The sequence below is a fragment of the Theropithecus gelada genome, chromosome 8, assembly GCF_003255815.1.
Source record: "Theropithecus gelada isolate Dixy chromosome 8, Tgel_1.0, whole genome shotgun sequence".
Taxonomy (NCBI): domain Eukaryota; kingdom Metazoa; phylum Chordata; class Mammalia; order Primates; family Cercopithecidae; genus Theropithecus; species Theropithecus gelada.
In genome coordinates this window covers 93,355,731-93,383,184 of record NC_037676.1, presented here as the reverse complement: position 1 = coordinate 93,383,184, position 27,454 = coordinate 93,355,731, and the positions used below count along the sequence as shown (strand labels likewise).

Below are 27,454 nucleotides of genomic sequence, written 5' to 3'. Positions count from 1 at the left end.
TACAAGCAGACAGTCCCCCCTCTGGGGACACTCAAAGATAATGAAAAATGAGCAAAAGGATTGAAGGTGAAGATTAAAAAGAAATGATTAGGATGGAGTTGCCTTAATTCATTTTGTTCCTTTCAGGATGGCAGTCTGTGTGAAACGCTGTATCCCTGTCTGAGGTAAACCATGTCTCAAACATCTTCCTCCCTGCCAACCCAAATCCCGGCACCCACTAAATGGACCAAGGGGAAAGCTGGGCCTGCCAGCAGCTCTGACGGGGGAGAGGAGTCCTGTGTACTCAGTCGTCAGCACGACGGCTGTCTCCCTCACAGAGGCGGCCTCCCTCACAGAGGCGGCCTCCCTCACAGACCCTGCCTGGAACCCGCCGCCAAGCCCCCAGCAGGCGGCCCGCCTGGCGCCTCCTAGTCTTCGCACAAGCAGGGCCACGGTCTGGGGTCCCGAAGGCCGTTCACGAGGGCGCGCCTTGTCCAGTGCTAGGCTGTCAGCAGCGCCTCAGTCGCGGCCTCCTGACCTCGACAACCGGCTCCCGGTGGAGCCGCCCCAACCCCACGCGCCTATCGCGCCCGGGGAAGCGCGCGCCACCTTTTTAACGGTTCTACCCTCGCGGGCGTGCGGCGGCTCTCGAGGCTCAGCGCCCGAGGCCACGCCCCGCGCCCGACCTGGGCCCGCCTCGTGCCCCTCGGAGCCGCCTCCCGCCCCGCCCCCCCCGCCGCCGCCACCGCGGTCAGCCAGCGGACCAGCGGCAGGAGCCGTTCCCCGACGGGCAGCGGGGCGCTTGGCCTCCTCGTCTGGGCTGAGCGCGGCGACGCTGCTGCCCCGAAATCCTCGTGGATCTTGAGTCGGTAAGTGGCTGGGGAGGATGAGCGACACTGGGGGACGGAAGTCGGGCCCCGCGGTGTGGAGGAGGCGGGTGGGCGCCGTCTCCCAGGCCCGACCCCCGGGAAAGTTGAAGCGAGGGAGAGAAGCTCTGAGGTGGGTCGGGAAATCTCTGAGGGCCGCTTCAGTCTCCTGTGGACCCTGAAGTGGGAGTGGGATGGGAGCGAGCGCGTCGGATGAGGGGAAGGAAAGTGTAGGGGGCCGGGGGAGCCCGATAGAGGGGCAAGTGGCCGAGACCAAAGCCATTGCCAAAAAAGGAGCTAAGTACACAGCTCCCCTTGGCTCTGCCCCAGCACCTGCTGCCAGGCGGTGGGAGGCTTTCAAGACGATTTGCCCCCCTACACCCGGTGGCACAAGGTTTTCATTGCTGGTGTTTTAGTCAAAGCTACGGAAGGGACAGTTACATACTAAAGTAATCACAGACACCTTTAGCCCATCTAAATGTTAAATTGTGTTTGTTTTGAGAAATCCCTCAAATAGACCAAACAAAAAATTAAATTAGTTATAAAGAGAAGGCATGAAATGGAAAATATGTTGGAACTCTCCTAGCTTCTAGGTTTTTGATATTTTCGTTTTAATTTTTCCTTAATAGTGCAACTAGGTATGTGGAACGTGAAATGTCTTTCACCACTTGAGTCATAGGTGGTTTATTTCTTACTCCCTGATATTTCCTGTATGTTTCTCTTTATCATTTTGTCAGTGTGAGCAGCTTACTTACAAGTAGCATTTGGTTTCAAGGAATCCTAACTTTGTAATGTTTTGAAGTTGGAAATTGAGATGAAATTTTATCTGGTTATCATATGGGAAATATACACAAGGTAAATGCAAATATGGTCTTTTCATTTCATCATTTCACTTCATATGATCTTATTTCTCAACGGCAGAAGCATGAGTACTTTTCAAAGAAGACTAGAATTTATATTGGAGTTTAAGTATAGTACTCAGCTTCTAAAACCAATGCATAGTATGTTTCATATGCTGTGACCTATGGTTAGTATGGCAGTATACCACGTCTGTAGCGTGAGGAAAGCACAATACTCCCTAATTTATTTAGTATTCTAAGAAAAATAGTAAATTGAGGAAATGGATATTTCTAGCATATACCAATTTATTCTGCATGGCCTTATAAATAAATGTTACTTTTCACATTAATTTTTAAATCTGTACACGCAGTGCCCACATGTGATAAGTGGACAGTCAGATATCTTTCTTTTATGTAACAAATAGGCAAGTTTTGATATAAAGGTGTGAACTTTGTAGTCAGATCCTAACATCTAGCACTTAGTAGCTGTGTGGACTTGGGCATGTCTCTTATTTTTCTGAGCCTCAGGTTTCTTATCTGTAAAGTGGGACTAATAATAATTTTCTCCCACAGTTCATATATGGCTCAAAATTAAATGAAATTATATTTAGTATGTAGTAGGACCTTAAAAATGGTTCTTAATAAAAAAATTAGATTAATAAGATTTTGGCCAAATTGGTCAGTATATCTGCTTATTATCCCATTGTATTTTAGACAATTCTAGGTTTATTGGTAATATCAGGACTGATAAGGCCTGAAGATTCATACTTAGGTAAATTTTTTAAAACAGAAAAGGAACCTAAGATATAGTTAGTATTGCCAGATGTAGAATAGCAACTGTAAATAACTAATTTACCAATATTCTATTCATACAACTTGGCCTTTAAAGATGATTTGTTAAGTGCATGTGAACTTGAAAAACACTATCAGCAACCATTTCTCAGCGTGTATTAATAGAAAGTTTTTTGGAGACATCGGTTCAAAATATCCTTTAAAAAACATTTATACCACAAAAGTATACATTTACATTTTAAAATTTACATATTACAACCTTATGATTGGCTGACTACTTGCTACCCAATGTTGTAGGCAGGATTCTGTTTATTTTGTAACTGTGCTTTGAATAGTTGATATCATACATGCCTACTCTAGGTAGTACCAGTAGCTTCAAGGGAAACTTTTTGATCTCTACATTCCATGGATGAAGCAGGCATTAGAGTTTAAGACTGAATTTATTTAGTATAATGACTTTGTAGTGCAGTTAAGTCTATTATTTTTAACTAAACTGAGAATTAGGTTTTAGTTTATGGAGTTCTGCCTTAATTATAATCCTGTGAATCAGTTTTACAATAATAATTACTTTTATAAATACTTAACGTTTTTCATTAATTAACATGATAGTGGAATGTAGTATGCATTGTAATCCCAAACTTGTCCCCTATAATGTCAGTGTTTCCATGCAGGCATAGTTTACTTAAAAAAAAAAAAAAAAAAAAAAAAAAAACTAAACAGAGTACTGAATGACACCATCTTTTCTATTTTCCTTAACTGATGTGGATTTATATACAGGGAGTCATTGCTGTATCTTTCCTACTGTAAATTGAAGGGTAGGTGGCACCAAAAGAGCTTTATTTTTTATTTACTTGTGTTGCAACGTCATATAATGGAGTTCCTAATCCCCAACTCTTGAAAATCCCTAGTTTGAATACTGTGGATTTGTCTTGCTCAGCAATTGGAAAAGATTTAACAACCTACAACTAAATTTCAGCTGAGCAATGAAAAACAACGAAGTGTGTGCCAAAGTACTCTATTCTATTGTATTCTGATTCACTAGTTTCATGTTGGGAATAGGATGGAAAGTTACTACATACTAGTATTGGGGTCTTAACTAAAATAAATAGGATAAACATCAAATAAAGCAATGTATATTAGGTTGCTTTTTGGTCCTTATTTTAAATATACTCTTCCACATAGAAAATATTAATAACTATTTATTTGAAGTATTTTTTTCTACTTGTGCTTATAACTTTTTTTAACATCTTGTTATATCCAGTTGTATTGCACAAAAAGTACAGAGAGCATTAGCTTTGTTTAGAGGTTGTTAATTGCCACGTTGAAATACTAGTTAACAGACACATTACAAAGCTGGGTTGGTATTAACTTGAAGTACTTGCTGGGTTATCTCCAAATAGTAACTTTTGGGTGCTTGGTTACCATTCCTAATTTTGAGAGGTTGTTTATAAGTTTATAATTTTAACATTTGAATTATACATGTCCAAAGATACTTTAAAAATAGGATAAAGCATTTCTGGGAACTTAAAGGGTTACTAGCTCTATCTTATACTTGGGGAAACAGGCACTTAGACGTATGATTTTCTTAATATCATATGGTTACAATTATTTCTGGATAAGCAGGTGCAAAATCAAGTGGAGTTTTGTTTTTGAGTTTGTCTTGATGGGCATCAAAATTTGGAAATCTTGTCTCCCATACAGGTGTTAGATTTTAGTTGCAGTGATGAGGTACTTAACATTTATAGAGTTTATTTAATAAATCTATGTTGCAGATACTAGAATACAAAAATAAATAAGGTCTGGTTTTTGTGGCCTCAACTAACTGATAGTCCAATCAAGTAGACATGTAATATATTTACTATGATATATTTTAGGAAAATTGATAAAATACAGTAGGGACTAGTGGAGGAGGAATATAAGGAAGGAAGAATTATTATTATTGCTATTATTATTTTATTATTAGAGAATTTCATGTAGACTATTTTATTTAACCTTACCTGTTGAGCCAGGGGGATATTTTCCAAGGAAGTGGCAAGAGCTTGATCTTGGTCTTGACAGATAAATAGCTATTTGGAAGAAGAACAGCCGAGATAGTGAGGAAACTATAGACAAAACACTTAAATGTCCAAATATATGATGTAAGAAAATAACGTTAATATTTTGGAAGTAGCATGAACAGAAATTAAAGACTGATACTGGAATCAGAGGCTCTAATTTAACCCATCAAATTGAAGGCAGTTTTATCAAGTGTGGTCCAAGGGAGTTGGTGATGACTTTAAAGGAATACAGGAGTTAAAGTTATTAATTAGATTTTAGATATGTTGAATTTGAGGTACCTGTGATAATATATAAATTGAAATATTATTAGACAATGAGAAAAATAGAACTTGAGTTTAAAAGAGAAGTGGATTCTGGAAGTATAAATTAGGGCATATTTATCATGTAGATGGGAAGTTGCAGCCATGAGCGTAGATGAGTTTTAGCTAAGAAGACCAAAGCCAAATTTGGAAGAAAGACAGGAGAAGAGGAATCAGTGAAGGAAGTTAGAAGAGACAATCAAAGAAATAGGAAACAAACCAAAAGAACATAGCCAGGGCAACATAGTGAGACCCCATCTTTAAAAGAAATGTATTAACCGGGCCTGGTGGTTCATGCCTGTAATCCCAACTATTTGGAAGGCTAAGGCAGGAGGATCTCTTGAGCCCAGGAGCTTTAAGTTGAAGTGAGCTATGATTGTGCCACTGCAGTCCAGCCTGGGTGACAGAGTGAGATTCTGCCTCAAAAGAAAAGAAAAACAAAAAGAAATATAGAGTCAGTAAAGTTAAGGAAAGAAAATGTTTTAAAGAGAGAATGTTTAACTATGACAAATGCTATAAAAGGAGTCTGAGTATTGCATATTAAATGCTTTTTTGTGTTTGTATTTTCCACTTTAACTTGTAAAATAGGCATCTTAAAAAAAGATGTGGTTATTTGTATATATGTAAAGCATCTTGATTGTTTCGTCCGAAAGATAAAAATGTATTTTTTCATCTTCTAGTATGGAACCTCAAGGTCTTTGTGACAATGGAAACCAAAAAATTAATTGGTAAACCGCTTCAACCAGCAAGACCTGTTCGTCATCTGACTTCTCCCCCAGGTGAGTAATAGATTATACAGTTCTTTAAATATTAATGTATTAATGACTAATTAGTATTTGAAAAGCTAAATAATATATAAAGCAATTGTTTCAGGTGGATATTTAAAGAAATAATGAAAACTAAGAGTTTATAAGTATTACTGAAGGAAGAAGATTCTTAATTACCTACCAGTCTGTAGTCTACCAGACCAACAAAGGTAGGAAGAATAACCCTTGACTGAAAGTAACTTTTTGTGTGTGTGGTTTTTTTCATGTCTCATTTTTGTAGGCTTCTGGCTTCTGATCAGAGTGATACACCCAGTAAAAATTGTGCCCTGTGATTATGATCACTGCAGGGCAGTCATGCTGGAGAGATAGTTTAACCTTTTAAAAGAATAACGACATACTCAAATGCCAAAAAAAATTAGCATAAATCTTAAAGGTTCTGTAGTAGTTGTGTCATACTTGTACTCTGATAGAGGTTATTGCTGTGTTTGAACTGGAACAGATCTAATTTCAAAAAATCTATTTTAAACATTCTAAAATGTTTTTCTTTTGCCCATGAAGATATTCTTTTGGACAAACTCCTGAAATACCTAGTATTTAACTTCTAAATTGGAATATTAGTCTTTTAATTGTATTCATTACTTATTGGTAGAATGGCTTCTGTGTCTACTTTAGGTGATACACATACAACTTTTTAAACTTTTTCTTAGTCTATGTATTCAGCTGAATTAACTTACTACTTAGAAATGGGAAAATACAGATATTTTATTGAGTTTACAGATGAAGCAAAAAAGGTAGAAGAGGCTCCAGTTTCGATCCTGTGTTCATTTTCCCATCATTGGATCCTTCAAGGAAGATAATCTTCACTTTGGTCATGTTTGCTCTCAATATGCCTGTGACTTATGTCAGATAAGTGAAATTAATGAATCTTCTGGTACCATAGCTGAGTAATGCTGATTCTGTATACTTCTGATGCAGTGGAAGTGGTTGTGTAGGGTTAAGTCTCAAATTTTATCCTAAAGGAAAGAATGTAAAACCATTGCAGCAGCTCTTTTCTGTGACCAGACTTTTTCCAGCAACTCCCACCCCACTTCATCTCTGAAGATCCAATTTTTCACTGATTTCTCTCCAACACTGTTACATGAAAGAATGAGAATGAAAGGGGATACAAGGTGGGCAGGTAGCCCTGGTATCTTATTTGGTTGTACCTTCTTAAGATCCAGACAAGAGAGTAGGGGATTATTAGGCAGAAAAGTCTAGTAAATCAGAAAATAATTTTGGTGTTTCTTAACACACTTACATACTCCCTGGCCATCTCAGATCCCTAAAGGAATCATTTACTTTTTCTTTTAGATTCAGATTTAATTACTTAATGTTGTGAAACCTTTGTGATACCCCAAACCCACTCTGCTTGGCGTAGTACTTTCTCTAAATCTCTCAATAAGCTTACTGCTTATCAAATTATATTATAATCATTATATATGAGCTTGTCTTTTAAAATAGACTGTAAACTCTTATCTCTGAACTCTTCATGTTTGTATGCCCATCCTTTTAACACAGCATCAGATACTTCATAAGATTGGATGAATGTTGAATAAATGAACTATTGGAACACATTTCAAAATGGTGCCAAGAATATCCTGGATACTTAAGCTTTTTAGTTGATTATATTATTTATTGAAATAATAGATATATAAAATCGTTTTCTTCCTCTCCTAACAGGAGCAGTGTTCCCTTTCAACTTTCAAAATGAATATCCATGCAACACTCAGTGCATACAAAGTGGAGTTAGCAGAGTAAGTTTTAGAAATTATAACAAAAAGAAATATTATAGGTTGGAAAGTAACGTGTGTTAGATGGTTATTGTGTGCCAGATACTATGCTTTATATACTTTTTAAAAATTTATGTACATATGTTAAAAAGAATGTAACACCCATTTATCTGTCACCCAGCATTTTTAAGTCTAAACATTTTGCTATATTTGCTTTAAAGAAGTTTAAAGAAAGAAACTTAACATATAGTTATAAACCCTATATATATGCTTCTACCATCCTATTTCCTTCCCATCCTGCCCATAGATAACTATCCTCAGTTTATTTTTTCCATGAATGTATTTGTACTTTTGCTATGACAAATAGAATTGTTTTATTTGTTTTACATAAATAGGATTTTGTCATCTTTGCTTTAACATTTTATTACAAATTTTAATTTTTTGACTAAGTAAATTAGTCACAAAGTTTAAAATTCAAAATATACAAAATGACATTTATTGAAAAGTTTCCCTCTAATCTCTGTCCCAGTCTCTTATTTCCTCTGATCAGAAGTAAGCATTGCACCAGTTTCTTATCCAGATGCATTGTACCAGTTCCTTACCTAGATACTAATTCTTTCTCTCTCTGTCTTTTTTGTTTTGTTTTGTTTTGTTTTTGAGACAGAGTTTCTCTCTTGTTGCCCAGGCTGGAGTGCAATGGCACGATCTCGACTTACTGCAACCTCCGCCTCCAGGGTTCAAGCGATTCTCCTGCCTCAGCCTCCTGAGTAGCTGGGATTATAGGCACCCGCCACGATGCCCAGCTAATTTTTTTTTTTTTTTTTGTATTTTTAGTACAGGTGGAGTTTCACCATATTGGCCAGGCTGGTCTTGAACTTCCAACCTCAGGTGATCTGCCTGCCTTGGCCTCCCAAAGTGTTGGGATTACAGGCTTGAGCCACTGTGCCCGGCCTCTCGATACTATTTCTTATCCACGAATAGACTATGCATGCACAACCATAAGTATATTTGTAAATGGAATACTAGGCAACTTTACAATGAATAAAGCAGTTAAATATGAACTGATATAGAATAATCTTTTAATATATGGGACTATACAACATTTTTTTCCATTTTCTGTTGATGGGCACTTGTTTCTATATTATAATAAATGCTATTGTGACTGCCATCTATATATTTCATTTTTATATGTTTGAGAAGTTTTCTGTGGCATAAAATTAGAGTCGAATTACTAAGTATTCTTAATTTCAACTTTTAGATGCTGCCAAATTACTCTTCAAAGCAATTTGTATGAACAGGGACTCTGATTTTTCTACGTCCTCACCTTACTATTGTCAGACTTGAACATTGGGTGAGACAGTAGATGAGAAATTATATATTTTGGTTGGTTTTAATTTTTAATTCTCTATTACTTGTGAAGTAGAGCGTCTTTTCATATGTTTAGTTTGACCATTTGGATTTCTTCTTTTGTGAATTGCCAATTCATATTATTATCCCATTTTTCCTGGATTTTCTTCTTTTTGATTTATATACCTTTAAAATATGTTCTGGATTCTAATTATTTTTCTTATATGCATAAAAATATTTTCTTTTCCAGGAATATGGTCTGTTAGAGAGTCATTTTTTGGGTGGCATTTTTTGTTTAAAAGTTTTAAATATTAATATGATGATATTATCAATGTTTTTCTTTGGGATTTCACTTTTAAGAAGCCTTCCCATTTCCAAAATTAAAAGATATTTTCCTATATATTCTTCCAAAAGCTTTGAAGTTTTGCTTTCATATTTAGGTGTGTAGTCTACCTAAAGGTGATTTTTTGGATGGTGTTAAGATAGAAATCTAGATTTTCTCCTATAAGCTACTGATTGTAAAGCATAATTTATTGAATAATTTATCCTATAAATCAGTGGAATCTTAATTATATAATAATTTTTCATATACACATATCTTTTCTGGGCTCTTTGTTCTAGTGATCATATTTTATCACTGTATAATCAATATCATGATGTCTTAATTATTCTGGCTTTATTATGAGTTTTCTATAAGTCATAGAAATGTTTTATTTGTTCTAGCAGCTAACATTTCCCTAATTAAATACAACAATAATATTCATTACTTTTTGGAACCATTGACCTTCTTTTACTTTATATGTAAAAAATTAATATGTTAACATTGCAGTTTTATAGAGAAAAATCAAATTATGCAGTTAAATTACTTCTAAATGTACAATTGTGTCTGCTGCTTCAATTATAATGTAAACGCTAGTAGAACCTATGTTAGAGATACTTGATATATTTTCAAACCACCTTTATTGAGGTATAGTTTGCATATAGTAAAGTGAACTCATTTGTTCAATGAGTTTTGAGAAATATTTATCCCATGTAATGAACCCCACAATGAAAATCTTCCATCTTCCTCCAAAATGTCTTTATATCCCCTTGCAGTAATTTACCACTTACCCTTAACACTAACCCCTTGCCCTCCTTCCTGCCCCATACATCCACTGATCTGCTTCTTTTAATGATAGATAAGTTAGTTTTTACTGTTCTAGAGTTTCATATAAATGAAAAATATAATGTGTATTCCTTGGTGCTGGGGTTCTTTTGCTCAGCATTATGTTTATGAGATCCTTTCATGTTGTATATATCAGTAGTTTTTTTTTAATGTGGAATAATATCCTACTGTAAATATACAACAATTTGTTTATTAATCAGTTGATGAACATTGGATTGTATCTAGTTTTTGGATATTATGAGTAATGCTACTATAGACTACCATGTACAAATCTTTGTGTGGAAATACACATACTATCCAGGAGTGGAATTGATATATCATATAGTAAGTTTGTTTAGCTTTATATCATAAAATGTTTTCCAAAGTGGTTGTGCCATTTTACCTTCTCATCAGTAATATGAGGGAGCTCCAGATGCTTCACAGCCTTGCCAACATTAGTATGGTCGATCTTTTTATTTTTAGCCATTGTAGTGTGTTAGTAGTGGTATCTCATTGTATTTAACATTTTCTTAATGTTTAGTGAGATTGAGATTCTTATCATGAACTTCTCTGACATCTGTGTTTTTCTTTTCCTGTTTCTTTCTTTAAATTTTTATTTTTTGGTAGAGTGCCTATTCATGTCTTTTTGCTTATTTCTGTTATTTGAGTTGTCTTTTTATTATTGAACTGCAAAAGTTCCTTGAAAAACCAGTATATCACACATGCATTGATTTATTTCAAAACTCTGTTATGTTCTGTTGATTTATGTCTACCTTTATGTCAATATTACACTTTATAGTCTACTGTAGCTTTATGATAAGTCTTGAAACCAGGTTATGAAAGGTCACTAACTTTGTTTCTAAAATTTATCTTTACAATTCTAGGTCTTTTGTATTTGCATATAAATCTTAAGTGAGTTTGTCATTTTCTACAAAAAAGTCTATTGGCATTTTGATTGAATTTATAGATTAATATGGGAAGAATTGACATCTTATGATCTGTTAACTTGACATATCCCTTGATTCTTTGTATTTTCCAGCATAGAGCTTTTGAACATCATTTATACAATTTATAAGTGTTTCAGATATTTCGATAGTATTGTAAATGGTATTTTTTTGTAAATTTTAAATTTTACTGGTTGGTTGCTAGGGTTTAGAAATATAATTGATTTTGTATAGTGATTTTGTTAAACTCAGTTATTAGATCTAGTAACTTTTTATGGAGACCACCCTTCCGTTCTTGTGCTTATTATGATAATAATTTTACTTTTGTTTGGACTGTAAACACACAATCATTACTAATTTTTTTCTTTCTGTGTTATCTTTTAACTTTAAAAACTGAAATAATTTTATTTTACTTTCATTTATTGACTTTCCAGAACTTTTTATTTCTTTGTGTAGATCAATGGCTCTATCTGGTATTATCTTCCTTTATGAACAACTTTCTGTAACCTGTTTTTCATTATTTCTTCATAACAAAGTATTTGAAAATTTTGGATTAAAACAACAGCTTATTGTTTTCTTTCATGGTCTCCTGGGATGACTGAACTCAGCTGGCCATATCTCACTTTAGTATAGTCATGTAGTTGAAGTCAGATAGCATCTAAGACAGCTAAAGGCTTGACTGGATGATGAAAATGACTCACTCACATGGCTGTCAGTTAATACTGGCCATTGGCTTGGAGCTCAGCTGGTACTATGAACTGGAATGAGCACCTACAAATGGCCTTTCCAAGTGGCTTGGGCTTCTTATAACACTACATGTGGATTCCAAGACTAATGTTCAAAGGGACAGGAGATAGAAGTTGCCAGCCTCTTAATATCTGGGATTGGAAACTAGCACTGTGTCACTTCTGAAATGTATATTGGTAGGAGCAGTCATAGATCTTGCCAAGATTTAAGTGAAGGAGATACAGAATTTACCTCTTGATGAGAAGAGTATCAAGAATTTGTGGCTAACTTTGATCTGTTTCAGAGTCATTTGGATTTCCTCTCCTCTGTGTTACTGTTTCTTGTCCTTTGCCCATTCTCTTCTATAGGCTTTTTTATTTTTTTTAAATTGTTTCCTGGGAGCTCTTTTAGGTGAAACTATTTAAGATACGAATTGTAATTTTTTTCCTGTTTACCTTTTGTCTTTTGATGTTGCCTAGAAATCTCGCACTTTAACTTTTCATTCCAGGAATAGAGAGTGATATGCATTTGTCTCTTCTTATTCTCTTTCCTGATCTCAGTGGTATACATTTGTTTAAGATGAGTGACAGAGGCTGGGAACTTTCTTGCTATAGAATATAAAAGGGCCAGGTGGGGTGCTTACACTTGTAGTCCTAGCACTTTGGAAGGCTGAGGTGGAAGGATCACTTGAGCCCAGGAGTTTGAGACCAGCCTGGGCAATGTAGCAAGATCTTGTCTCTACAAAAACTTTTGAAAAGTAGCTGGGTATGGTGGTATATGCCTGTAGTCCTAGCTCCTCAGGAGGCTGAATTGGGAGACTGACTTGAGCTCAGGAGTTCAAGGTTACAGTGACCTATGATCGTGGCACTGTACTCCAGCCTGGGTGACAGAGTGAGACACTGTCTCAAAAAAATACAAAAAGTCTAAATAGAACTTCTGAGCATGCATATTGGGGAATTGTACCATTACAAAGAGCACTTGATTTGAATAAAATTGTAAGAAACTTGATGCTTATCCTGCTTTACTCCTCTGTTTAACCTTTTCCATTTCCTGAACTAGCCATATTTTCCTGTGCTCTTCAGTACAAGGCTATTCTTTTATTCCATAAACATTAATTTTTCATTAGTTTGCCAGTCTAACTCCTACTGATCCTTCAAGAGTCAATATAAGCATCATCTCCTATGTAAAGCCTTTCCTGGCATTTCTAAGCCAAGTTTGATACCCTGACTCAGTTCTTTTATTGTACTTTCTGCATATCTTTATTACAGAGCTTCTCAGATTTTATTATGATTTGCTGTTTTATTTTTCTGCCTTTTAGTTTGTGAGTCTCTGAGAACAGATACTGGAATGTCATGTAAATCTTTGTATTTCCTGACACAAAGCACAGTGCTTGTCATGTCATAGGCACTCTGTGTTTGTTAAATGGATGAGTTTAACAGGTCCACTACTACCAATTTGGCAACTTTGCAAGAATTAGAAGAGGAATGAAAAATTATAGAAAATATACGTTTTTTGTTTGTTTGTTTTTGTTTTTTTGGGTAAGATACTTTGCTGCTATCTGCTAGAAAATATACAACATTGATGTGGTGAATGATAACCCTTTAGATGCATACCCTTCACAAATTTACATAGTAGCCTTGAGTTTCAAAACCTAGCTCAGCTGTTTCTTATCTGTGTACTTTTGGCTTGGTCACCAAACTTTTCTGGTCTGATTTTCCTTACCTATAACGTAGTGATCATAACACTTGCCTTATTCCTTATAGGATTATAATTAAATGAGATAACATATAGATAATCACTGTATAAAACTTTTTGTAGGTGTACTTTTTACATGCTATTATTTGAAATAATCAGTATTTTAAGTTTTTAATATGTACAGACATGACAAAGTACAATTTTACCTTCAAGTCTGATTTTAGATCTTGCATTTAAGTAGATGTTACACACTTAGTGAAATGTGCATCTGCTAAAATTTCCAGAGGTAAGAAATAGTCTTTTTTTTAATTTTTAGAATACCATTTTATAGTTAATTAAATACAACAGTCTAGAAGAACTTTGGAGAACCCAAATCTTAGGCATTTTCCATTTTTTCTATCTCTACTTAAAAAGCTCTACTAAAACTTGATTTTTTTTCTGATGCCGTTCTTGTTTCAATAGTGTGGAATTATCTCCATAGACTTTATTGTGTCAGCATTAGATAATTAGTCCTACTGCCTTTAGGTGGAGTAGTTAGCATTCACAGAAATTTAAGGAATGGCTTACAACTTGTCAATACAATGATTGATGGAGCACAGATATTTATTTTTAAGGATAGATGTTTCCAAAGAAACCTAGTTTCGTTGAGATTTACCTTAATTCAGGGATGGTTTGCAAACTGATTTTTGTCAGCACAAGAGGAGATAATCTCTCAAGGGTAGATAGTATTAACCAAGTTTGTAAAACTGATTTATAAAATCAGAACACCAATTATTTTATAATGAGAAATCTTGATGTCTTATGTTCTGGGTTCCTCTCATTGGTACAACTGGTATATTGTTTACTTCTAGGGAGATTTATGGAAAGCTAAATTGAATCTGAGTATGTCCTGGTGAGTATGGGATCAGAAGAAAAGGATTTAGGTAAAAATGAATTTTTAAAATATCATCAGATTAGCTTAGCCAATCTTATAACAAAGATGGTCTTGCAAGTGAGACTGGAAAATCTCTGCACTAAGGCGTCTCTCTTCAAGACATAGAACTCTGCCAGTGTTTCTGATTTTCTTTGTCTCATTGGATAACATCAATTTTTCTTATTTCTCTTATTTCCAAGGCATTAGGTGAAATAGTCCATAGGCTTATAAAGCGACATCAGTCTTTACTTCAGAGATTAAAAGAGTAAATAGTATTCTTGCAGAATTTTTGTGAATAAAAATGTTTTGTTTTCATCTATTAAATTTTTTTTCCAAATGGCATTTTTGTCAAGAAAAAAGTACTTTTAATGACTATGGAATTATTTATCTTTAGGACAATAAAATTCATCTTTAGTTTTATATTCCTTTTCAATAATAATTATAATAATGCCAAAAAACTGTAGATATATGTGAATATATTTTGAAAGATGTTTTTGTTGCTCATTTTAAATAAGCAGACTTATAATGATTGCTTGTTACTTAGCTCCTACTAAATGCGTATATTATTAGGAAAATATTTTTGGGTAGTTAAACTAATTATATAAAATTTTAAAACATGAGTTAAAAAGTTTATTTTCTTCATGTTTGCCAGTGTAAGACGAATGGAATGCAAGCCTTTTCTCAAGGTCTTAATGAACAACAGCAACATCAGTCTCCAGTTAAAAAAGGTAAAATTTTATCATAATTCCCAATTTTATCATTGAATGTCTTAGCATTCATATACAGTTAATATTACTGTATCGCTTAGATGCAAACCTATATTATATGAAATTTTATTATATATTTTTAGATTGATTTCTATCTATATGAGTCAGGCTACCAGTTTGACTGCTTTCAAGGAGAGACCAGAATACAATGGCTTAAGCAAGATAGGAGTTTATTACTAGATTTTCTGTATCATGTAAAATTCTGAACTGTTGTAATGATTTTGCCCTGTGAAGTTTCTATTTTCCCACTGTTCTCTTATCTTATTACTATGCCATCAACACATGGCTTCCATCTCATGGTCCCAAGATAACTGCCTCTGTTCCTGCCATGATGTTCCTGTGTAGCCATTAGGAAGGAGGAAAGGGGGAAGGAAGTTTGCCTTAAGATTATGACCCAGAAGTTGCACATAGTACTTCCACTTACATCACATTGCCAGAACTTGGTCATACTGTGCCTACTGGCAGGGTAGACTGGGAAACATAGTCTTTAGCAATACAGTTAATTCTATTACTGAAACAAAAAGAAAGAACTGCTCTAGGGGAAAACCAATAGTCTCTCCCACACTACCTATTTTAAAAATAAAATAAAATTATTTAATTTAGTTTCCAAATTTTTGTCAATTAATGTATGTAGTTTAAAAGTTTGAAGTATGAAGAGACGATTAATTTTTTCTTCTAATATTTATCCGCATATTTCTAAATACAAGTATTTCCAAATTTCTCAATGTTTGAAAACTTTATATTGATGTTTTATCTTGGTAAATGAGAACTTAAGTCTCTCACATCAGTTCCTTCAGTTCTTCACCCTTTCATCTCCCCACCACATAGTTATTTAACAAGTTTCAATTAAAATGTTACTCACTCTTTATACTACTGTGACTGTGTAAAATATAACTGCTTAGCCAAGAGGTGCATATCTCCCTTTTTATACAATTTATCATTTTTTCTAAAGTGAATGTTTGCCTTATGTTTCTGTGTTATCTATTGTTAACTCTTTTCTTAAAATGCTCCAACAACTCTGCCACACTTGTGTATACTATTTATGCTCAAGTATATCAGTTCTTTTTTTTCTTAGATGGGACATTCCTTTCAGAATACTCCATAATCCTATTCCAATATGGACTAGTTGTTCTTTAGTACTGTTGTACAGCTATTTTTCTGGAGTGGACCTTTGCTATTATCTTGGGATATCCCTTTATAATCCTTTGGTTTCTTTTTTAAAAAATTGAAGTGGAGTTCACCCAGTCACCATTTTAACCATTTTAAAATATACAATTAAATGGCTTTTAGTACATTCACAATGTTGTACAACACTACTAATTCCAGGACATTTTTATCACCCTAGAGAGAAACCTCATACTCATTAAGCTGTTACTACTTTCTCTTCTCTCTACTTAGGCCGTGTGGTAGACACTAATCTATTTCTGTCTCTTTGGATTTAGCTATCTGGCCATATCATATAAATGGAATCATACAATATGTCACTTTTTTCAATTTATTTTTTAAATTGATATATAATAGCTGTACATATTTTATATCAATTAAAATAATTGAGAGTACATGTGATATTTTGATTACTATGTACAATGTGTAATGATTAAATAAGAGTGATTGAGATATCCATCACATTTACCTTTCTCTTGTGAACAATATGTGACCTTTTGTGTCTGGCTTCTATCACTTTCCATAAGGTTTTCAAGGTTCATTATGTTTTAGCACTATTAATACTTTATTTTTTATGACTAAATAATATTCCATTGTGTGGATTATACCACATTTTGTTTATCCATTTCTCAACTGATACACATTTGAGTTGTTTTCACTGTTTGGCTATTGTGAATAATATTGCTGTGGACATTTGCATACAAGTTTTTGTTTCAACACTTGTTTTCATTTCTCTCAGGCATATACCTAGGAGCCGACTTGCTGGATCATTGGTAGTTCTGTGTTTTAACATTTTAAGGAACTGCCAAATTGTTTTTCACAGCAGTTCTACCGTTTTACATTCTTAGTTGCAAGGTACTAGGGTTTCCAATCTCTCAATATTCTTGGTATTATTATATCTTTTTATTATAAGCAATCCTAGTGGGTGACAAGTGGTATCTCATTATGGTTTTGATTTGCATTTTCTTACGATTATGATACTGTTTTTTCGTGTGCTTGTTGGCTATTTCTATTTGTTTTTTGGATACATCCTTTATTCAAGTTGTTTAACAATATTTTAACTGGGTTGTTTGTTATTGAGTTGTTTTGTTATTGAGTTACAAGACTTCGGGATATTAGACTCTTATCTATTATCTGTTATTCTCCTTCCTGCTATTGTTCTCTTTCCACTGTGTGCATATATATATATATATATATGTGTATATATATATATACACATATATATATATATATATACACATACATACATATGTTGTCTTTTCATTCTCTACTGGAGCTTGTGTTATTCTCTTGATAGTGTGTTTTAATGCACAAATTTTTTTAGCTTTGATGAATTTTAACTGTTTTTCCTTTTGTTGCTCATGTTTTTGGTGTCAGATCTAAGAAGTCATTGCCAAATCTAAGGTCATTAAGATTTACCCCTGTTTCATTCTAAGAGTTTTATAGTTTTAGCTCTTGCATTTAGGTCTTTGATCTATTTTGAGTTAATTTTTACATATGATGGGAAATAAAAGTCCAGCTTCATTGTTTGTCATGTGTGTATCCACTTGTCCCATCATAATTTGTAAAACAGGCTATTCTTTTTTCATTGAATGGTCTTGGCACCTTCGTTGAAAATCAGTTGACCATAGGTGTATGTGTTTAATGTGTTTATTCCTGGACTCTTAATTCTGTTCTCCTGTTTTATATGCCTGTCCTTACGTCAGTATCACACTTTTTTGATTACTATAGCTTTGTAGTAACTATTAAAATTGGGAAGTGTTAAGTCTTCCAACTTTGTTCTTTTTCCAAATTGTTTTGGCTATTTAGGGGTCTTTGCAGTTCCATTTGATATTTTAAGATCAATGTTTCCATGTCTGCAAAAGAGGCCATTAGAAATTTGATAGGGATAGCATTGAATCTATAGATCACTTCGAGAGGAATATTGCCAACTTAACAATATTAAATCTCACAATCCATAAACATAAGAAATCTTCCCATTTAGGTATTCTTTAAGTTATTTTAGCAATATTTTACAGTTTTTGGTGTACAAGTCATATACCTCCTTGGTTAAATTTATTCCTAAGTACTGTATTCTTTTTGATGTTATTGTAAATGGAATCTTTTTGTTATTCATTGATCATATATAAAATAAATTTATTTCATGGGGAACATTACTATGAATTTATGAAAATGAAAAATATTATGAGACTATTATGAACAGTTAGTTGTATGCCAAAACCTAGATAACCTAGATAAAATACAAGTTATTAGGAACACAGAATTTACCAAAACTAACTCAAGAAGAAATAGAAAATCTGAGCAAACCTGTAGCAAGTAAGAAGATTGTATCAGTAATTAAAAACCTCACAACAAAGAAAAGTTTGGGACTAGATGGCTTCTCACCAGTAAATTCTACTAAACATTTAAAGAACAGTTAACACTAATCCTCAAACTATTCCCAAAAAATATGAAGAGGGGTAACACTTCCAGTGAGGCCAGTATTATTCTGATACCCAAAGCCAAAGACATCAGAAGAAAAGAAAACTATAGCCAATATCCCTTCAAATATAGATACAAAAATCCTCAATAAAATACTAACAACTTTTTACTATAAACATAGCAAAAAGATTATATACCATGTCCAAGTGGGATTAATCTCAATAATGCAAGGGTGAGTCAACATATCAAAATCAGTAATACCATGTCCCAGTGGGATTAATCTCAATAATGCAAGGGTGAGTCAACATATCAAAATCAGTAATAATACACCACATTAACAAGATTCAGGGAAAAGCACATGATCATCTCAATTGAAGAAAAAGCATTTGACAAAACATGCTATCAAGAACAAGATAAGGGTGTCCACTTTCACTGTTTTTATTCAATGTTATGTTGAAAGTTCTAGCCATAGCAATTAGGCAAGAAAAAGAAATAAATGGTATTTAAATTGGGAAAGATGAAGTAAAAGCATCTCTATTCACAGAGAACACAGTCCTACCCAGATGATCACCAATTAGGATGGTTTGACCTATAATTTTTTGATTTTACAATAGTTCAAAAACAATATCTGTTCAGTAGAAACTGTACTTTTCTCATGATGCTGGGCAGCATCAGCAAGGTGCCACTCCTAGTTAGCCATGCATTTTCATCTTTTGCTATTTTTAACTTAAAATGGGTTTATTAGGATATAACTCCATTGTAAGTTGAGAAGCATCTGTATATATAGAAGATCCTAGGGAATTCACATGAACTATTAGAGCTAATAAAAATAAATTAAAGTTGCAGGATGCAAAACCACTGTTGTTTATGATTTTAGTAATTTGAGTCATTTTTTTCCTAATCAGTCTTGGTAAAGGTTTGTTAGTTTTTGTCTTTTCAAATAACCAACTTTTGGTTTTGCTGATTTTCTCTGTTGTTTTTTATATTCTCTATTTCATTTATCTTCACTCTGATCTTTATTATTTAGTTCATTTTTTCTAGTATTTGATTTAGTTTGCTCTTTTCTCCTAGTTCCTTAGTGTGTAATGTTAGATACTGAGTTATTTCTTCTTTTTTAATAAGACGTTTATAGCTATAAACTATGCTCTGAACACTGTTTTTGCTTCATCTCATAAATTTTGATATGTTGTGACTTTGTTTCATTTGTCACATATTTTCTAAGTCCCCTGTTGTTTATTCTTTGATGCATTGGTTGTATAAGAGTGTGTTTTAATTTACACATAGTGGTGAATTTTCCAGTTTACTTCTGGTTTTGATTTCTAGTTTTATTTCAGTGTTGTCATAGGGCATACTTTGTATGATTTGAATCTTTTTAAATTTATTGAGACTGTTTTGTGGGCTAACATATGAGTTCATCCCAGAGAATGTTCCATGTGTGTGGAACATGCGTGCTCTGGTTCCATGTGTGCTTCAGAAGAATGTATATTCTGCTGTTGTTGGGTAAAGTGTTGTATATATGTAATTAGGTTAGTTGGATTGTAGTGTTCACGTTCTGTTTCCTTGTTGATCTTCTGTTAAGTTTTCCTATCCAATATTGAGCGTGGAATATTGTAGTCTCCAGTTACTAATGTTAAAATGTCCATTTCTATGCTTAATTCTGTGTTTTTCTTTCTGTTGTTGGGTATACATGTGCTTATAATTGTTATATCTTCTTGATTAATTGATGCTTTTATCATTGTATAAATGTCCATTGTCTCTTATAACAATTTTTGTCTTAATGTCTATTTTTGTCTAATATTAGTATACTCCCTTCAGCTGTCTTTTGGTTACTGCTTGAATTGAATATCTTTTACAGTCTTTCAGTTTCAACTTATTTTTGTCATTGGATCTAAAATGAGTCTCTTTTGGACAGAATATAATGAGATGATTTTAAAAAATTCATTCTACCAATCTCTGCCTTTTATAATAATTGAAAAAGTTAGTGCATTTACATTTAATGTAATTAACTGATTTAAAAAGGACTCAATCCTCCCATTTTGCTATTTGTCTTCTGTATGTCTTTTTTTGTTACTTGATTCCTCCATTACTGTTTTTTGTGTTTAATAGATATTTTCTAGTGTACTATTTTTATTTCCTTTTAGTTTACTATATTTTTTATGTTCCTAATTGCTGTGTTGGGTATTAATTTAATATATAACAAACTAGTTTGAATTAATATCAACTTACTTCCAATGTTATATGAAACATTGCTCCTATATAGATCTCTAAAGTCACCTTTATGTTGTTATTGTCATAAATTACATCTTTATACACATTCTGTCATCTATTGACCTAGATTTATAATTACGCATTTTTATGCACTTGTCTTTTAAATCATATAGGAGAAAAGGATGAATTTCATACTGAAAATTTATTGATACTTTTATATTTGCCTGTGTAGTTACATTTACTGGTGTTATTTCCTCATGTGGATTTTAGTCCCGTACTATCCTTTAAGTCTGAAAGATTCCCTTTAGCATTTCTTGTAAGACAGGTTTACAAGCAGTAAACTCTGTCAGTATTTGGTTATCTGTGAATGTCTCCATTTCTGCTTCATTTGTGAAGGAGCTTTTGTCAGGTATAGATTTTTTGATTGACACGTTTTTTGATTTCAGCACTTTAAATATGTCATCCCATGACTTCTGACATCCATGGTTTCTGATGAGAAATCAGCTGTTTATCTGATAGAGAATCCCTTGTAAAGTGATGAATTGCTACTGTCTTTCTGAAGTCAAGATTTTCGTTGACTTTAACAGATTGATTACGATGTATCTATGTGTGAAGAATCTCTTTTAGTATACAGATAGATGCTCCTTAACTTATGGTGGGATTACTTCCCAATAAACCCATCATAAGTTGAAAATATAGTAAGTTGGTATGAGTGTCTTTGGCCCAGAGAGTCTTTGGTCAGAGAATCACCAGTGCTTAAAGTCTGAAACCTTGAATTGCTTTCACATCATCATAAAGTCAAACAATTGTAGGTCAAACCATCATAAGTTGGGGGTTGTCTGCATTCTATTTGTAGTTTGTTGAACTTCTTAGATGTATAGATTCTTTTTTTGTTGTTAAATTTTGGAAATGTTATGCCATGATTTCTTCAAATACCATTTCTTCTCCTTTTTCTCTCTCTCCTCCTGGCACTTCCATTATATATTTGTTGGTATGCTTGATGGTAACCCGTAAGTGTCTTAGACTCTGTTCATTTTCTGTATTATTTTTTCTTTCTGCTCCTCAGACTGAATAATGTCAATTGAATTACTTTTAAATTTGCTGATTCTTTCTTCTGCCTGCTCAAATCTGCTGTTGAAACCCTTGTGAATTTTTCACTTCTGTTATTGTACTTCTCAATAATTTCTATCTGGCTTCTTATAAGTTCCATCTCTTTATAGATATTCTCTATTTAATGAGACACTCCTCTCATAATTTTCTTTAGCTCTTTGAGCATATTTAAAATAGTTTATTGAAAGTCTTTCTCAAGTAAATTCAATGTCTTGGCTTCCTTGGTGAAAATTTCTATTTCTTTTTTTCCAATGAATGAGCCCATACTTTCTTCATTCATTGCGTGCTTTATAATTTTTGTTGTGGTGGTTGAGAACTGGACATTTTGAATGTTATAATGTGGCTGCTCTGGAAATCAGATTTTCTTTCTTCCCTTGGGTTTGTTGTTGCTCTTTGTTGTAGTAGTTGTTGTTAGCTTAGTGACTTTTCCAAACTAATACTGTAAAATCTATATTCTTTGTCATGAATGACCATGGAAGTCTCTATTATGTTATCTTAGTAGTCAGCTAGTGATTTGACATAATTTCCTTCAATGGCTAGAACCATACCAAACTGAAAAACAAAGAAGCCCCTCTTTCAGCCTTTGCATAAGGCCTCTATGTATTTTGATGTATTGCCTTAATTCTGCCTTCACCTTCTTTTCCTGCTTGGTAGGAATCTGAAAGTCAGCCAGGAGTGAGTGCTTAGGATCTTCTCAAGTTTTTCTGTGAACATGAGCCTAGCTTTGACATGCATGTGGGCTTCTATAAAGAATATTTGGGATTCTTTCAGTGCCCTTCTTCCTCAAAGCATCTTGTTTTTTCAGTTTTTCCTCCCAAGCTTTTTGGTATGCCTAATGTTTGCTCCCATTGTTATCCCTTGTCTCAGGTGGAAGCAACTAATACATTTTCCTGTAAATGTTTGGACAAATGGATTTTGGGCAGCAGCTTTAATGCTAGGAGAATTCTTAGTTAGGTGTGAAGTACAGGCAAGCTTCTCAGAATGGTTCCTCAGGGAACCACCAGAAAGGTCAAAACAAATAATCATAATTTTTTGAGAATGAAGTCTGTACTACTCCCTCCAGTTCTGGGAACCTGTAAAAGTAATGAGGGCTGTTGTTTTCAAGGCCATGGCCTATCTGGGGGATGGTCCCAGGTAAGTTAAATGCCACAATTTTTTTCCCAAATTTAGCTATTTTTTTGTTCACTAAGCATTCCCCTGGTTTTTACAGGCTTTGGGTTAGAGTCCGGGGTTCTGAGAAAGTTGATTCTGACAGTTTTTATGAGCATACTTGTTTTTGTGGAGGAAAGACTTTTAGAATTCTCTACTTGGCTGTTTTACCTGACATCACTTACCTCCATTTCTTGAGTTTTATGTTTTCTTCTTTATTGATTTATGTCCTTATTTTGCTCAAGTACATTCTCCAGGAGTTTCATGAAAAAAGGGTATTGGGTTGGTGAATTCTTTGAGTTTGTGTATTTGAAAATATCTTTATTCTGTTCTCACACTTGATTGATGGTTTGGCTACATAGAATGTTCCAGATTAAGGATGAACCTCAAAAATGTTACATGAAAGAAGCCAGACCCAAAATTTCTGATAAGTTAAATTTTCCTTGATGTATTTCAGAACTGTGTATTAGGAACAACACATTGATAATTGTTACCTGTTAGTTGATAGGAAGATAGGATAGTAATTCAACCCTTTTTATTCCTAGTCTTTGCATTTTTTATATCCATTTACTTTCAACTTATATGCCTTTATATTTAATATGTGTCTCTTGTAGACAACATATACTAGGGTCTTCTTATTTTTTAAATCCACTCTGTCAATTTGTAGTCTTTAATGTAATGTTTAGGGGGTCAGTAAACTATGGCTTACAGACCAATTCCTGTTTTTATAAATAAAAATGTATTGAAACATAGCCACATCCTATATATTATCTGTGGCTGCTTTTGCTTTAACAGTAATACATATTTCTTAAAACAAAACTTAGAGGAAAAAAGGAATCTGTTATACTTACCCACCTATTTATCATCTCTTTTGCTCTTTATTTCTCAACAGTAAAGTTTCCATCTAGTATAATTCCCTTCAGCCTGTAGAACTTCCTTTAGTATTTCTTGAAGATCACATCTGCTGGTGATGAATTCTTTCAATTTTACTTTATCTGAAAATGTCTTTCCTTCACATGCATTTCTGAGCGGTTTTTACCCCCACTGGACATGGTTACTGGACATTGGTTACTGTTCTTTTCTTTTAGAACATTAAACATATTATTCCATTGCCTTCTGGGACAGCATATAATCTGTCTTGGTGATCGTTTCTGGTAATCATTTCTGATTTGAAATCTGCAGATATTTGAAACATTGTTCTCCTTGAAGATAAGGGCCCTATCTTGGGTCCTATTCATTATTACCTAGCACAGTTCCTGATACATAGTAAGATGTACAATAAATGTTTCTCGAATTGAATTTATTTTTATTGTGTTAAGTTTTTAGTATTGATTGAGACTTGATAGGCTCATTAAAGTAACATTTTGGCAGGATCTGAATTGCCTAATAGTTTTTACTGTGGTTATACTTTATAGAAGATCATTTTACTAGACCTGAATAACCAGATGAAAAAAGCCATGCATTCCCCATTTTCCTAATTATATTTCTTTCATTTTTCCTTGGTTACTTGGTTTTCTTTCTATGTAAAAGGAGAATTGGAGGCAGTAGATGCTTTTCAAAGCTTTTTTCTCCTCCTCTTTTGCATAGACACACTACTCATCATTTTATAAAATAATAGAGGACATCCAGAAAAAAATAAACCAAAAAGTGATCTAGACAGCTCTACATTTCATAACATTACATTTGATGTTTAATATCTACAGAGAGAATTAAATACAGCAGAGATTTCCTGTTGAAGCTCTCAAGTGTTTCCATCTGCAGAAAAAAACCAGACTTTCTGCCTGATCATCCCATTGTACTGCAAAAACCAGTAAGTAGTTTTCTAAGTTTGTATTGTAATATTATATTAAAAATATTTTTCTTTAACATTTTCATCAGACTCTACCTCTAGATTTTTAACCTTCCTTATTATAAGATACAGGTAATTCAGAAAACTACAAAAATCTAAAGGTATAATAAACCAATTATTATAAAGTAACTGTCTAAAAATTAGAATGGAATAGCTGTATTTTGTTTAAGAAATATTTTTAATTGGAAGGTCATGAAAATATTATCCAATACTCTAAAAGTTTTGTTTTTTCAATTAAATTATATTTGCCACCTGAAATTAATTTTATTCTATGATGTGAGGTGGGCATCAAGTTTTACCTTTTTCTACATGGATATCCAGTCATTTAAAAAATATTTATTGAAATGGTACTTCTCTGACATCTTTGTGGCAATATATGCGTGGTCTGTTAATGGGCTATCCATTCTGTTCAATTAGTCTTTTTATACATTATAACAAATCATCTCATGTATTTTTCTTTAACATGTCTTTGCTGTTCTTAGCCCTTTATATTTCTGTTACTTTATCAAATTCCATCTAAATAAATACACATAATGAATACATACATGCATCTCTTAGGATATTCATGGAAAGGACATGGATTTTGTCATCAGACATGGCTTCAAATTGTAGCTCCATTCTGTGTACTGGCAGTTCAAACTTGGACAAGTCACTTAACGTCATTGAACCTTAGTTTTGCAGTTGCTGATAAGGATGATAATCTCTGACTGTTAGGATTAATAAAATAATGCATGAGATTACTGAGTATGATACTTTTCTCTCATTTGCTCTTAGTAAATGATTCCCATTCTTTATGGTCTCTACTTACATTTGACTGGAATTTAACTTTCTATTAGAGTTTTCGGAAATACCTTTACATAGGTAAAGGCAGCTAGGACTCTTCTGATATGAGATTCAGGATATAGGTATACTGAGAAAAGTTCAAATGGGAGATATATGGTACTACCTCCTATCTCCATTTTTGGTATTCTAATTCTTTGGAATTCATAGTATTTTTTTCCTCAAATTATAATTTTAAAAAAAAGTTATGTTGTTCATAGTTTATGTTAATATTTCTTAAACTCCCTAACTTTAAATCTCTAGCCAATCCTTTTTAAAGTTAATTAAAGCAGGAATTAAAATTTTGTATAATACTTCTCATACAGGAATATTAAATAAGAAAAAATGTACTTGATATTTCAACTTTTCCACCTGTTCAAAGATCTTTGGGATATGTAATCCATGGTCTGTAAGAATAAATGTAAACTTCAGTGCTATATAAACTATAGTCACTGTTTCATTTGTAGACTTTCCACCTTTAATAACATTTTATTGTGTAAATAAAAGCTTGACATACACTTTTTAAAACAAACTTACACATTAGAATTCATTTTACTTTTGATTTACACATTAATACATTTTTTAAAACTAGGTGCCACAGAAACAGAACAACAGGTTTGGAATACAATTTAATATATTTTAAAATGAATTACATATATTTTTAAAACATGAGCCATTTTGTTACTTGACAGTTCTAGTTACTTTAATAGTTTCTATGTTAACATGCATTTAAATCTGTAAACACCTGGTACATTCACAGTATTTGGTTTGATGAACTAATTAGTAAAAACCGTATTCAATCAATTGATAAATTAACTTTTTCTTTTATATTACAGGAAAACAACCAAAGTTTTAAGTAGCATTTTAAGAACAGATGAATTTGAAGAGAAAGAATTATTCATTTTATAGTTTGGACATCTGCAAATGAGGTGGATCTAGCAACAATAACTGTAATGGACTGTGACAATTCAATTTATTCTTAATTTTGATGGTTGACTATTTGACTTCTCTAAAAATGAGAAAGAGCTATTTTAAACTATAAAGAATTTTCTAATCAGTTTCAGCCTTGCAGGAGGTTTCCTGCATAAATTGGGAAGTTACACTGGAAAGTAGGAATTTGGTTAGTGAAGTGGGAAGATTGTATATTTATAATTTGCGTACTACTTGCAATTTTTTGTTTTTCATCACTTGTAATAATGGAATGGAAATGTAAGCTGTAAAGACTCTCAAATATAAAATATTTGCTACAGTGTATATATGGTACATAATTTCTTGTTGCTTTTAAAGTTGCTTTTGTTGTTCTGCTTCCCACTGATTTCATACCAGCTCATGAATGGATCATTACAGTCTCTTCAGAGGCTTAGAATGATTCAGAATGTTCAATGCATAGTTCTCAATGACAGGAGGGAGAATTTTTAATGGGTATTTCTTTTCAGATATATGATTGGTCTCTAGGTTTTTGATGATAATATGGTCTTAAATTCATAATTAATAGCAGAGATTGATAATTTGGAAACAATGGTAGTGAATGAAACTGAAGTTGAAAAACAGCTGCTACTTATGTCACTAATCAGACCATATGAATAGCAGAAGTTGAGCAATTTCAAAGTAAAACTGATATTTTTTTTCCAAAAGAATTTGCACATTTGAAAATAATTGACGTACATTAAGTTTTAATTCTATAATTTCTTATAACATATATGGATGAAGAATTTTTGAGTTTAAGCTTTTAATTCCTAGAAATTTTATACATTAAATCTCCTGCAATTTGTCACTCTGGATGTTACTGTTGTTAAAAAAAAAAAAAAAAGGATTTCTTCCAGAAAAAT

General features: G+C 33.3%; 1 protein-coding gene across 2 annotated transcripts; it reads left to right on the top strand.

The window, feature by feature from the left end:
* The first annotated feature begins 700 nt into the window (after positions 1-700).
* Positions 701-27,037, top strand: C8H8orf88 (chromosome 8 C8orf88 homolog). Of its 2 annotated transcripts, none has more exons than XM_025393728.1 (6): positions 701-848; positions 5,514-5,612; positions 7,320-7,393; positions 14,791-14,866; positions 24,661-24,767; positions 26,462-27,037. In XM_025393728.1, exons 2-6 carry the CDS (start codon positions 5,540-5,542, stop codon positions 26,483-26,485), a joined length of 354 nt encoding a protein of 117 aa, XP_025249513.1. In that variant the 5' UTR covers positions 701-848; positions 5,514-5,539; the 3' UTR covers positions 26,486-27,037. The 2 variants fall into 2 exon arrangements, with proteins under 2 accessions (XP_025249513.1, XP_025249514.1); XM_025393729.1 differs by lacking the exon at positions 701-848 and adding an exon at positions 885-978.
* The last annotated feature ends 417 nt before the right edge of the window (positions 27,038-27,454 follow it).